This window comes from Cervus canadensis, chromosome 6 (genome assembly GCF_019320065.1).
Source record: "Cervus canadensis isolate Bull #8, Minnesota chromosome 6, ASM1932006v1, whole genome shotgun sequence".
Lineage (NCBI taxonomy): Eukaryota > Metazoa > Chordata > Mammalia > Artiodactyla > Cervidae > Cervus > Cervus canadensis.
In genome coordinates, this window is record NC_057391.1 from 53897043 (window position 1) to 53912124 (window position 15082).

General features: G+C 37.7%; 1 protein-coding gene across 8 annotated transcripts in view; it reads left to right on the plus strand.

Annotated features, from left to right (window-relative positions):
• The window catches only part of MYO5A (myosin VA), a 197095-nt gene that overhangs the window by 162599 nt on the left and 19414 nt on the right, over positions 1 to 15082 (plus strand). For 2 of the 8 annotated variants that reach the window (XM_043471953.1, XM_043471954.1), the window contains 5 exons: positions 1099 to 1199; positions 4009 to 4089; positions 5813 to 6011; positions 8272 to 8346; positions 10281 to 10374. In XM_043471953.1, coding sequence (XP_043327888.1) covers positions 1099 to 1199; positions 4009 to 4089; positions 5813 to 6011; positions 8272 to 8346; positions 10281 to 10374 — 550 coding nt within the window. The remainder of the gene's footprint in view (positions 1 to 1098; positions 1200 to 4008; positions 4090 to 5812; positions 6012 to 8271; positions 8347 to 10280; positions 10375 to 15082) is intronic. The other 6 variants (XM_043471955.1, XM_043471957.1, XM_043471956.1 and 3 more) reach the window with 3 other exon arrangements.

Sequence of the window (15082 nt, forward strand, 5' to 3'; positions counted from 1 at the left end):
CTTGGTCTCTAAGATCACAATATTTGAAGTGTATTCTATTATCTCCACTGTACTGTACTGTGAGACCTGGATTTAGAGCAAGCATTGACTAAAGGATTAGGCATACACTATTTAGACAAATAGAGTGGGCCCATGGATTCTAAAGGGTGTTAGGCTTTAGAGACTATTAGAACAGTTGTTTTTATTGTCTGTTTTTGCCCTGGTTTAGGAGGGATAGAGAGCAACTGAGTAGAAGCAAAATTTTGAAATTATATTGGTTGTCAAGCAGATTAGACAAAAAAAGAAAAAAAAAGGAAGTAAAAATGTTAGCAGAAAAGTCCTTTCTATACAAAATCATTAGTTATTCTGACCTGCCAGATGTTTATTTCAAAAGCTTATATACTATTCCTATACCGTAACAGAGTAAAAAACATCGAATAACAGCACATGGTAGATATTTCCAAGGAGCTATATCCTTCCCATTTATATATATCTAAAGATGTGAGAGAAAACTTTAGTTTTGCTGAAACATATAATCTAAGCACCACTTTTTTTCTACTGAGTTTTTAACGGAAAAATGAGTTTTGTGTCAAACTTTTCATATTTCTTAGGGTGTTTGTTTTGTTATAATCAGTCCAGAAGTAGAAGAAAGAACAGCTTTGTACATTCCATTGACTACTTTCTTGGTGTTCTTGCCTGGTTATTGTTTTAGAGCTATATATAGTGGATGGATAGATAGATAGTTAGATAGAAATAAATATATTTAAAAGTGCATATACAGCATTAGAATAGTAACCAGGCAAGAACACTGATATTTATGTATGTATTTCACACAGCATAAAACACACATGGCCCATCAATGATTTTGTTTACTCTGGAATCGCACCATCTTTGTAGTAGAGTGTTAGGGATTCTCAAGAGAGGGACTGGAGGTGCCTGGTTCTCTTAACTGCCTCTGTGCCACTCTCTGTAGTCACCCTGGGGCTAGGGCAGATGCTCTGGTAGGGCAGGTGTGTTGTGGAACACATAAACCCCCTATTGTGTTAGAAAGAAAAATGTTACATGTGGTCCAAAGCTTTTGTGTTAACACTTAATGTGGAAATGTCTTTTCCCCTTTAGAACACAATGACAGATTCCACAATACTTTTAGAAGATGTACAAAAAATGAAAGATAAAGGCGAAATAGCACAAGCATATATTGGTTTGAAAGAAACCAACAGGTAAGTTGATCTTTATTCATTTTGGTTTAATCAAGTTGATCTTTAGTCTTCAAGCTAGCCTCTTGTACAGTGAGTACGAGTGTTTGTGCATTGTTTTGTTAGACATCAGCTGACCTTCAAAACAGATCCAAAGTTTCCAATATATTCCCAGTTAAAATCTCATTTATAAGACAGTAGCATTACTGGTAAGAAATTGAAAGGAAAATGTTCTTTACATCAAGGGAGTATATTTCTGTGTTTTTAGAGCCTTAGCATTGAGAAAGAAAATCAATTACTTACTCTATAGCTTGGACTATCTTGGGTAGTCACTTCCATTTGTTATTCAGGATGGTTATTTGTGAGAAGTTTGTAGGGGCAGCTGCAGCTTTCAATAATTGAAATTTAATGTAAATTGAAATGTAAAGAGAAGTGATGAAGTAGCTGAATCACATCCATGTTGGCCATATAATTCTCGAAGGGTACCATGACTTCCCAGGATGGGACCTTGATATTTGAGACCAAGTTTTTGTCACGTTTCCTAAGGTGTTCTAAGAAAATCCTAACTCTGGTTTTTATCTCATTTACTCTAAACATGAATGAAGTTGTGGATGGCACTTAGCTCAGTCTTAAGAGCCTTGGGTGGGCTGAGAGTGCAGATTTGCACAGTCACTAAATGACTGAACTTTCTCCAAAGCTTTCCCTGTAGATAAGATTATCACTGCTCATTTCTGAAATTCCTCGGCTTTTCTGCCACTCCTGCTTCCCAAAAAGCCTTCATGCTATTAAACTCTGAACTTAAAAGACTACGTACTTAAAAGAACTTGGCCAGTGATGATAACAGAGATTATCAGTGTACATCTAGAGCTCCTGATGCATAATATCAGAATTGGTATACAGAAATACTTCACAGACTAAAGAATACTGCCATACAAGATATAAGGTATTTACTACCTTCTTTTATGGACAGAGTAGAGAATGCTTATAAAAGTATTTGGTTAAACTTAAATTTTAATTTATGAATGTAAGTTGTAAGCATACCTTATAGCTGAGAATGTGTTAGTGTAAGAAGAGCTATATTAACTTGTTCATCCATCCACTCAGCTATTCAGTCACCAGATATATATTGTATGCCCGTTTCATCCCAAACCATGTGCCAAATACTGGGCAATAGAGCATTAAGCAAGGATTAAGCATTAAGCAAGGTAAATGCAGTGCTTCCCCTCACAGAGTTTATAGAGTGTTGGGGAGATAGCCGAGAGAATTTGGACTTCCCTCCAGTGACAGTGGAAGCTGTTGAAAGATTTTTAGTAGGAGAATGGTATGTTGAGATTGGAAAGCTAGCCCTGGCTTTTATGTTAGAGCATAGACTGTAGTGGAACAAGATTAAAACCAGAAAGACCAGTTAAGAGGTTATTCCCATAATTGAATGACTGATTATAGTGACTTTGGCTTAGTTGGTAGCCATTGGGATTGAAAGAAGTGAGACACTTAGAAAGATACTTAAGAAGATGAGGTGAGCAGCCTTGCAGTTTACTGGACGTGTGGTCAGGGGTGGGGGATCATGAAGGGCAACTCCACAGCATCTGTGGTGGATACGTGGTTGGATATAGTGATTCCATTTCACGACCCTGGGTCTGGGATTTGGGGAACTACAGGAAATTATCAGTAGATTTACAAATATTTAAGAAAGTAGGAAGACATCCAAGAAGAGAACTTCATTTGGCGATTGAAAATGTAGATTGGAACAGGAGAGACCTGTGGGCTGAGATGTAAATATTAAAGTCATCGGCATGTAATAATACAATCGAGACCGTGCAAATAGACCAACTCTCCAGGGAGAGATGGTAAATGGAAAGTGGAAGAGCAATCTATGAAATTCGTTTTATGTAAACATGATGTCAACAACAAAAGTCTAGGGAGAGGAGTAGGATCCTGGGCTCTGTAGTCAGATAGTACCTGCCAAGTATCTAACTTCTAAACCTTGGTGTCTTCTTCTGCAATATGGCAAATGATATACATTGTTGCTAGGAGAACTAAATGAAATAATGCCTGTGGAAGGATGTAAAACAGTGTCTGATACTTGGCAAACACTCAAAATATCATTTTTATGTACTTGTAGAAAAAACCTCTAATCAGTTTCATCATTTTTATTTGTTAATTATACATATTTTTAATAAAATGTGTGACTTTAATAATATAAAAGCAATTTTCCCAGGTCTTAAAATTAATTTTTGACACAAAATTTTTTTTAATTGTATCATAAAAGCTGGGAACTTTGGACATATTTATGTTACTCCTATAAGAACTTTTAAAAGCAATTTTTAAAAATACAAAACTAGATTTTATCAAGCTAAAACAAATTCCTACCCAGAAGACTTAAAACTTCATTTTGAAGTGAATTATGAAGATCGCCACAGGAAGACAGTAGCTTAAATTTTCATTCTATATGTGTATGACTCTTGTGGCTAGTCTCTAACATAATGTGTGACATAAGATCACTCTGCTAGCTGAACAAAATGTTAGAAACAGAACGTCTTTCTCACCTCCTGAGTCATTTATTACTTTGCAGGAAACGTAGCTCTGGATCCTTGATTATTTTGTTTTAAATTGTCCACCTTTACGTGTGATGTTACATATTACTCATTTTTTAAAAAAATATTAACCAAAAATAATTTCTGTGGTAATGTCTTAAAGTCATCTGTAATTAATAAAGACAGTCCTAGTGACTTAATAACATGTTGAAATACCATGTGCTACTGTTGACCATCGCCATCTCATTACCGCCCTGTATCCCTTTGTGTTTTGCATTGTTGTTCCTTTTGCATGGAAGATCATCTGCTATGGATTGCCATGAGTTGAATGAGGATGGAGAGCTGTTGCTGGTTTATGAAGGGTTAAAACAAGCCAACAGGTTATACTTGTCTCCTCAAAATGGAATGTTATTAATTTGTTGTTTTTCTTACTAACAGTGGCCTCCTGACTTTAACTTCTGTATTTCTTATACACTGTCTTCCTGGGTAGATTTCAGACACTAAAATTTGTGAATATCTCACTAAGAGTGGAAGAAAACCCAAACCTCTCAACTAGAGCCCAAACAACTGTAGGAAAGATTAATACATATTACTTAGTGGTTTCTTGTTTGGAATCATGACCAATTCAAAGGATATCTGAGCCTGGGCAATATAGCTACATTCTCATATAATATCATCATGCTGCCTAACAGCAGTATTAAGTACATGACTTGGCATTCAGTGTGGTTATTGTCAAATTCAGATTTGTGAAACAGCAAATCAGAAGGATTTCCTGTACAGCTATAGTTCAAAATAATTACCCAAACTCATCATGTTAAACATGTTTAGGAGAAAGCAAATAAAATTGAAACCACAGAACCTTTCTAACATAGACACTCATCTCCTCTAAAGATACTTGTTTCTTAAAGTCTTGAAAATACTGGGTTTTTTTGGTCCTAAAAATACTGTTTTTATGTCTTAAAAATACTGTTTTAGTGATTAATTTTTAAACTACTTAATAGACTTTTGTTCAAGGAGCTTCTACTTATTCTGCTTTTTTCTTATCACACACTGTTGTCATTAACTTTGTGGTGTTATTGGTTCAGATTCTTTGCAAATTTCATAATCCCCAAAATATTTTTAGTCTGTTGTTTACTCTTTGCTTATAATAGTATCAGTAAGTTTTGCCCAGCATTTGCTAACCAAGGGGATTGGAATAAAAACAGCTTTTCTTTCTTCCTGTTAGTTAGTTCCTATCTATAACTTTGTCTTGTCTTTGGAAAGGGAGTGAATGTAGAATGGGGGTGCCTGGTAGAGGGAGGTTGCCAGTTGGCTCTGGTATTCTCTGGCCAGGGCCCTAGTCCATGGCACAGCTGACCTGTATGTTTGCTCAGGGAAGCTCAAGAACTACTCTGTTGGTCCCACTAATAGTGATCTTCCAAAACCATATCTTGTTAGGATTCTCTTACTGATAAGGAAGGTTATAGGGGAAAAGAAGATGACAAAGTTAAAATATAAACAAAATTTCAGAACTCTGTCTGCATTTGGGTAAATCTGTATGTATTTCAGAATAGCACTCTAGTCTTTCTTCCCTTCAGAGATAAAAGTAAAAGTGGGACCCTGGTCACAACCCCCTGCCTGGAATTAGTAATGCTGCAGGTCTTCAAGGCAGATTTAATTAAAGTGGGCATTTGTAATCTTGCCCTCCACAGTGATTGTTTTGTGGCAAAGGCATTATAGTAATACTAATTTTGCCAACTTAAGTGCTACTTTAAATTAATGTTACTGCAAATGTAGTAAGCCGGGTTAAGTTGTTTTAGTCTTTTAATTGTTTTAGTCATAATTTCCTATGAAGCTTTCAAAGGAGTAAAATTCTGCTGTTTTTCAGGGCCTCTGAGAACTTTGTATTTGTAGCAGGGTCCTCAATTCAGAAAGACAGATATGTGAGTGCATTCATTTTGTTTCTGGCTCCATCTGAGTTTCTAGACTCTAATCAAGCCAGAAGCTACACAGACACTACAGAGTTCCCATTTTTCTGCCTTTGCAAGTGAGCGCAAAGCCTCACATCCACCAGGTAGGGACTCAGATGTACCTCCCTTTCCTCCCTGTGTGGCTTCTCCGCAGGCTCCTGGAGTCCCAGCTGCAGTCTCAGAAGAGGAGCCATGAGAACGAGGCTGAAGCTCTCCGCGGGGAAATCCAGAGCCTGAAGGAGGAGAACAACCGGCAGCAGCAGCTGCTGGCCCAGAACCTACAGCTGCCCCCAGAGGCCCGCATTGAGGCCAGCCTGCAGCACGAGATCACTCGGCTCACCAATGAGAACCTGGTAAGGACAGCAGAGCAGCCCCCCATGCTTTTGGAGCAAAACCTCCTTCCTGGCTGGGAAAGATGCCGTTCACTGCCCCACTCTTGTGACCCTCTTTCTCTAGCCCAGACACAGTAAGGAAAATACAACTATGTTGGTAAAAGTGAAAAAGGTGTGTGCTCAGGTGGTCTGTCACAGAAGGCTCGGGCACCTCTCAGCCCCTCAGCCCTCACTTGGAGGGTGTGGAAGATACTGGCCCACTGTGTGCTGGGGTCTCGATATCCTTGAGAACTCCGCTTCCTCCGCTGCAGCTGCAGTCTTTGCCATCCAGGAGGCTGCGTGGTTGTCACAACCTTTGGTCCCCAGGCACCACTGAGGCCCTCCCAGCCCCTTCTCAGGCAGACAGCAGGGTTAGAGTTAGTCAGGGCGCAGATGGCAGAACCAAAGAGGTCTGTAGGTTGACCTTGGTTGGAACTCCAGGATCAAGGAGAAACATCAGGATTCAAGTTTCTGCATTCTTGATTCTTTTTAATAGAATTCAGACAGTGAGTGGAGAGATTTTTTTTCCCTTGCCAGATAGATTCTGAGTGATGGCACAAAGTTGTCCTTCTTTCTTTTATAGAAAATATTTTCCAAAATATTTCTTTCTCAGTCACAAAATAACTTTTATTACAGATTTCTACTTAGGTTTGATAAACATATTTATTAAATTAAAAGTCGTTGAAAAGTTATATTTCCTTTTTTTTTCTTTTTCTTTTGGTGGGTGGTGGTGGGGCTTTGCCACACAGCTTACAGGGTCTCAGTTCCCTGACCAGGGAACATTTCTATATAAAATCTATACTGAAGTGTCGGGCTGGTTTTTAGAAAAGCTGTTTAGGCCTAATGGTAATTGTTTCTTTAATTCAGAATTTTAATAACTTGTAATAAAATAGTTTGGATTTTCTCTGAAGATTTAACAACCTGAATTATCCATTAGTGATCATTTGCATTACAGATAGTTTTCTAGTGTCACCTGTTCAACCATCTTTTATATTAGTTGAAAGCAAAACCCAAAGGTATTCTTTTCCCAGTCTGTCCTTCCTTCTGAGGACAGCATGCTGGTGAGACTATGGGAATGGGAGAGATGGGTGAGGGACTTAAAGTCTAGACTCTTTCCAAAGTGCCTGAAATATCACTGATTTGTGGGGGAAGATCTGAATCATGAACTATTTCAAGATGTCATTTTATTACTCACAAGTATATTGTTGTTTAAACTAACAGTGCTTCAGTGCTTAAGAATTGATAAATTACTCAATAACATAATAATGATTAATTAGCATATAAATTCTGTGCTTTTAAATCATTATCTTAAAATACAAGGTGAAACCATGAAATAAAGATGCTTCTGGGTGGTAGATTCTCAGAGTTGTTTTGCTAAGTTGGTTAAGCATTTCCCTTGCAATCTTGTGTGCATTATTACTTTTCTTTTTGATTTTGTATAACTGATACAAAAATAAATCAATCCCTTCCATATTCTAAACTGGTGAAACCTAGTTTGTATTTTAGGAAAGCTCTGTAGGTTCATAGGCTTCTCCTGCCTCACTGATTGCTAATTCAGGAGAATGGATTCAGACTTAGAGGGGATGATGCAGTTTTTCGCTGTCATTAGAGTGTCTTAGTTTTGCATTTCTGTAGGAAGCACTTGGGCAGAATATTAAAGTACCGGTGGGCCTAGGCTTTGTGTTCTTCGAAACTCTACCCTAAAAACCCTTCCCACCCACCTACCCCACAAACACAAACACAGAGATGACTATTCTGCCTCCTCTAGTGAGCAAACTTCACAGGTTGCCCCAAGCTGCCCTTCAGAGAAGGAAGGCACACAGCTTCTGCCCAGTCTTTCCAACATCAAACAAGAGCTCCAACTTTGCCCGTGTTCTCACTTGTGTTTGAATTGCCTTCCCCACTCTTGCTGCTGCTGCTGGCAGCAGAGAAAGTGCAGCAGCCTAGGAGCAGGTCTGAGGAGTGAGATACCAGCCTTGTCTAGGGAATATGGACCACAGCTGTTTACCTGCTAACATCGCCTGTTTCCTCTGAGCATGTGAAGATGTATTTGTGGATATAGAATCACCTGTACTAGAAAAATTAGAGGGCAATGACAGATGTCAAATCAGAGCCTTTTGTGTCTATATATATAGATTCCTTATCTGTGTTTTAAAATATTTTAAAATTGATTTTGCTGAGAGGTAGCATTCCCCTCAAAGACACAGAGAAAAACGAATGTCCATTGTGCCTGTTTTTTCAGTATTTTGAGGAATTATATGCAGATGACCCTAAGAAGTATCAATCATATCGGATTTCACTTTACAAACGGATGATTGTATGTAAAAGAGTGCTTCTCTGTCATCTTCCTCACTGTTTCTAGCCCTCTATAAGCGAAGAGCACTCTGCCTGCCCTTCCTGGGAGGTCTCTTCAGAAACTTTCACAAAACCTGTTTCTCCCCACAGCTGTCTTTTAGCCAGTGATGTCGCCTCTGTCAGTGTCCTGCGTCCATTGTCACCTTTGGTTTGTTATTAACACTAGGCTTACAGTGTGATGGAAGCAAAATATGATTTGAAAGGTAAAGTAAAAATCCAAGAAGCACAACTAAACACTTTGAAATGTTAACAACTGTTCCTTTTGAATCATTGGTCTAATATCTAAAAACCAGCCCTGTCTAAATTGGGAAAAGAATGAATACTTGTATTTATAAACACCTTTTAAAATCCACAACCTGAATAACAACCACAAACCTCTTAAATCATTGCTTTATTTCCGCTTGAAGCTCCTGGTTTGCTGTTGCCCACTTTTCTTCTTAATTGTTGATCGTTTGACTCTGTCTGTCATTTGAAAGAATTCTTGATTAGGAAGCCACGTATCACACCTTTTTTTTTTAAACCCTACTTGTGAATGTACTGCTTTTGTTTTCTCTTTTTGCACAAATCATATAGAATTATCCCCTTTTTTCCCTATAAGCAAAATTATATTTTGCAATTATAAATTATATTATTATATTAGATAATATAATCTCTATGGGTGTGTTAGAGATTTCTATGGGTGTGTTAGAGATTTCTATGGGTGTGTTATCTAACTGCCACTTAGTCTATCAACTACTCTATACTGTTCTTTGTGGTTATTTTTTAACTTACCTTTTAATTCCCGAAACCTCTTAACTTTTTTTAAGTTACAGGACTAGTTTTAACCTCTCCAAAGGGTGGAACTCATAGAGACAGTGCTTCACACACTTCAGTCAGTTAGTTCAGTCGCTCAGTCGTGTCCAACTCTTTGCAACCCCATGAATCGCAGCACGCCAGGCCTCCCTGTCCATCACCAACTCCCGGAGTTTACTCAAATTCATGCCCATCGAGTCAGTGATGCCATCCAACCATCTCATCCTCTGTCGTCCCCTTCTCCTCCTGCCCCCAATCCCTCCCAGCATCAGGGTCTTTTCCAATGAGTCAACTCTTTGCATGAGGTGGCCAAAGTACTGGAGTTTCAGCTTCAGCATCAGTCCTTCCAATGAACACCCAGCACTGATCTCCTTTAAGATGGACTGGTTGGATCTCCTTGCAGTCCAAGGGACTCTCAAGAGTCTTCTCCAACACCACAGTTCAAAAGCATCAATTCTTCAGCGCTCAGCTTTCTTCATAGTCCAACTCTCAAATCCATACATGACCACTGGAAAAACAATAGCCTTGACCAGACAGACCTTTGTTGGCAAAGTAATGTCTCTTCTTTATAATATGCTATCTAGGTTGGTCATAACTTTCCTTCCAAGGAGTAAGCGTCTTTTAATTTCATGGCTGCAGTCACCATCTGCAGTGATTAGGTGTCAGTTAAAAGCCCCTAAGTTCAACCATCCTTAAAACTTCACACAAAACTGTGCATTCATCAAAATCTACCTTGCTTATTCCCCCTTTAAATGAAAAACTTTCTACTGAGATAGCAGTACGTTTCATGAGCATTTAATTGTTTTGCCCCCACGGAGTCTACTGGAGTCTACTCGCCCCACAGTGAGCCTGCTGTCCATCACGCTGTAAGGAGTTATTGCACTGTGTATTTTAACATTTGCTTTATTATAGCTGCCTTTCCTATCGCCTCCTGGTTTTAGCCAGGTGGGGCTCCACCAATGAGCTTTTATGGAGCTTTTATGTAAAACTAACTTTTTATGTAAAGCTAAGTACTGTTTCTGTAACTTTATGTCTGCTTCCCTTCTCTGCATTTTAGATGGCTTATTTTGATCTTTTTGTTATATTTCTCATTTTGATCTTTAGGATTTGATGGAACAACTCGAAAAACAAGATAAGACTGTCCGGAAACTGAAAAAACAACTGAAAGTATTTGCCAAAAAAATTGGTGAACTAGAAGGTATTTAAACATGTTTTTATGACAATTGCTGAACCTTGGTTTTATATACTATACTAGTGGCTTAAGAGTGTGGCTCAATGTGTGTGTGAATATTAGGGACAATAACAAAAATGACTTTCAGCAAACCTGGCCTCCGTGGAGTGGAAATTTTCATTGCTAAGTGGGGAGAAATGTTCTTTTCATGGTAGTACTAACTTACAAAGAGAGAATTCATTCAATAAATATCTAATGGCTATCTTCTATATGCCAGGTACTGTGCTAGGCAGTATTGCATATCAGTTAAGAGCATGAATTCTGTAGCCAAGTTTCTTGGGTTTAAATATCGGCTCTTCCACTGTTAGTCATCTGATATTGGGCAAGTTACTGAACCTGTCTATTCCTCAGTATTCCCACCTGTTAAATGGGAATGATAGGGCTATCTACCTGACATGGTTTGTAATGATTAAATTAATTAATATGTGGCATGAATTTAGTATGGTTCCTGACACAGTAAATGCTATCTACAGCTTATTTTTATTACTGTTATTCTTAGTATTAGGGATACTAAGATGAGTAAGACAGAGTCTGTGTCCTCAAAGAACTATGGAGAACAAAAAGAGAAGTAAATAAGAAAAAATGAATTGTAGTTATAAAGGAGATTCTATAAAACAAGATTTATATCTGATGATGATGGGAAAACACCTTGAGAAAGAATCAGTTTTTTTTATACACAAACGATTCTTGTGGGTGAGTGTTTGTTCCTTCAGTAAGCAGGTGCCAGGGATGTAGCAGTGAACAGGGCTAAAGCCACATTGTAAGCTTATTCCAGCGACGATCTCATTGTTCTAGAGATTTTGAGCCCCTCTTTGGAATTGCCTTCAGACCTATGCAAGCTATTACCATTTTGACCAGAAATGATACTGTGCAGTCTGACTACCCATCTATTCTGTCATTGTCACTGAATAATTTTTGCTCTGCTCAAAGGGTAAACATTCCCCATCACTGGGAATGTTCAAAAGAATCTGCCGTGATTGACTGTCTGGCTTTCATTCCTCCAACATGCCAGGCCTGCCATAACTCTTCCATCTGTTTGATCTTCCCGCTTCTCTTAGTCAAGGCCTGCTTATCCTTTGCAACCAGAGTTATATGTCACATGCTCAAGAGCAGCCTTTCCTGATCATCCAGACAGACCCTATGGCTGTACCCTCTGTGGTACCACAGTTCACCTCCCACCTTTATGGTTTTCAATGTCATGTTTTTAGCAAATTTTCTGTCTGATTACTGGCTTCCTCAATGGATTGTGATCTTTTTGAGCATGGTGACCATCTCTTATTTCCCCTTGTTTTCACAGCACCTAGCATATTGTCTGACCTGTCATAATCATTCCATTAATGTTTGTTGAATGTGTAAGTAAGTGTCAGAAATATTTAGAACAGCAACATGGATATTTATTTTGAAGAGGATAATATTCCCTCCCATGTACAAATACTGAAATATTTGTTTAGATGTCAGATAGATTACTTTATAGTCATGTTTTATTATATAATCCTTTAGCATTATCTGTTCCATCTATTAAAATTTTGAACCTCCAAATCACATACATGGGCTGTAATGTCTATTGGCAGAACTTTAGAAAATCTTTATTCAGAGAACCTTTCTGCACTTAACTCTGCATTAATTATATCATGAGATGATAATTAGACAGCAGACTATCTGCTTAAAAGAAACTGATTTTAAGGGTATTAACTTGTAAAATTATTTTTTAAGCTCCTAAAGATTCATTTACCATATGTTAGTAACTTCTGATAAATAGAAGAATCACTTATTTTACATTTTTACTTAGCTTTCTTTGATATATATATTTTTACTTAAAGGGATAGCTGAGAATATTTTGTGATGTTAGTGATTTTAAGCCATTATCAATTAGAATTCAACCTTATCAGTTAAACTATCCTACCAATTATATTCTTAAATATATAAGGACATTTGAGAAGGCAATTCATAGATTAAACAAAAAAGACATGATAGTCTAAAAACTGAGATAAATGATACACGTCTACAGAATAAGATGAAATTGGCTTATGCGTCTTGAGCACTTACTGAATGCGGTGTCCTTCCCCTCCCCAAGGCAGAGCATAAAGGCTACAAGCTCTTCCCACACCTTTGTCTCCTGTTGTCTTATCCCCACAGTGTGTAGAAAACACTGATAACTTTGTATAGCAAAGCACCTTCTAATAGCTAAAAGTTTTCTTATTTTTTCTAAATATATAATAATATACTTAAATTCTTCTGGTTGAAAATAGCAAGACTTACCTCCTCCTATGGGCTCCACTTAATTAGAGAGACAATGTTAGATACCTTCTAAGACTTTTTTTAATGCCAACATACCTAATTTTAGCAGAAATTATATATCTAAATCAAGAGTGTTTCAAAGTTTGATGTGCTTTGTGCTATATTTTACCAGGAGTGGGTGTTCTATCTCAAGTTTCATAAAGTCAGGGAATTTAGACCTAAAAGAATTCTAGAAATCAGTTAATTACTTCATAGGAGAATGGAGCTGAGGCCCAGAAACGGTGACTTCCAAAGTCTCAGCCACTTAGTGGCCAAAGTGGAGCTAGAATCCATGCCTTCTGAGGACCACTGACTCCTCTCCTTTGTGTTGTATTTCTCAACAGACTCTTTCTTCTTACAGTAATTCATTTGACTGTCTCAGTTAAACCTGAGATCAAGATCTTCCCTGTACCAAAAGTGAGTGGGAGAAAATCTTCCAATTTCCTTTCTTTTCCTAGGATAAAAAGGTTCAGGAATGTTTTTCTCTCAAGTATAAATAATCTAAATGATAGAAATAGGTATTGCTTCAGATCTTTTAGAAAGATGTCTGTATTAGATGGAGCATTGGGCTAAATGACCCCCAGCATCCCTTGAGTCTTTAAAAACCGTGTGGTATTCTGGCTTCTCTCTTTCAGGTTTTATATTTTCCTGATACTACATAAGGGTTGACATTTTAATTAATATATAATTTGTTAAATAAATCAAGATTATGTTGAGCTGATATCTATATTTTATCTGTGAGTTTTTGTAAAGACTCTAATCTCTGACAAGAATTCAAAGACAGAGAAAATTTTAATGAAAATATGGCAAATTTTATCTCTGGCATTTTTGTACAGAACCAAAAATATCTTCTTTAGAGATATGTGAAAGGAAAGTGAAGCTTTCTTTTAAAACATGTAATCTCTTAGTTAAAATAGTCACTATATTTCACAAATTCTGAGGCGCACAATTTTTCACATTTTAACATCTCTGAAATTATGATGTCTCTTATAGCAGTTGTTAGGTTGTAATTTAATTGGCAGTATTTTTCCTTCCTTGGTGTTATATAAAATAATACTATATGTCATAATCAAATATGATAAAATCAAATATGATAAAACATTTAAAACATTTTGAGTTATTCAGAATCCACATATGCGCATTTGTTGATAAACTTAATATCAATACGTTGAATCTGTTTCCTTCCAGTTTCCCCTCATAGAATTGTTCCTGTGGCTCAAAGCAACTAGTTCATAGATGGCAGGGATTCTATTATTTTGCTTTACATACAGAGCATATACAGGAGCTGTGAGGGCCATTGTATGCTGATTCTGACATCCCCCTGGTATTGTGTTTAAACTGTCTCCAGAAATAATTTATGTAAAACTACATAGCTTGAATCTCATATCTCTTGTGAAGATGCATGCATTTTTCCGTCAGTCCTGTGGTTCCAGACTGTATGATACATCTGAAACACTAGGTTATGGGAGGTGGCCACAGCCCTGATTTGTCCAGTTACAGTATGATCACTCTTTAGATATCATAATGTTGATAGATGGTGGTGATTTTCAGCGCTGATAGCCCCGATGTGTGATGCCGCAGCGTGAGGTGGACAAGGTGTCACCAGACTCTCTGCCACACGGGCAAGAGCGCTGGCAGGTACTGCTGTTCTCTGTGATAACCTTGTGTGTGGAACTGGCTTCCCAGAACTAACACAGGAAATTGCCCAGAGTGACAGGAGAAGCACTATACCTTGTGGACTCAGCAAGATAGAACTTTCTAATGCATCTGATCTGCATTTTGTTTGCCAACAGTCTCTGAACTCAAACTTAATCTGCGCTTAAATAGATGTCTTAACTGCTCCTCTTCTTATAGATAAGAGAATTAAAAATGTGCTTGCTAGCATATAGCTCCACAAACACCTTGTAACTCATGTTACCTTGCATTTCCCAGATGAAATGAAATTGGAGACTTTTCTTTTAACCCCAAGTTCTTTTCTCACAGCTGCCATCAACAATAGTGATTATTTTTAACATCTGAAAGGGTTGTTCACCAGTGGTTGTACCTTTTTGGTTGCAACTTTGTGGTAGAATTTTTAACACTTTACTAAAAACAAACAAAAAAATGAATAAATTTAGGAAATTATTTTAATATTAAATACAGAGGCTTCCCCAGGTGGCTCAGTGGTAAAGAATCCTCCTGGTAGTGCGGGAGATATGGGTTCAATCCCTGGATCTGGAAGATCCCTTGGAAAAGGAAATGGCAACCCACTCCAGTATTCTTGCTTGGAAAATCCCATGAACAGAGGAGCCTGGCAGGCTATAGTCCATGGGGTCACAAAGAGTCAAACACAACTGAGCACACACACACACAAACATATTAAATACAGGTTGTTTTATCTGCTCATGGTGTCTTTGGG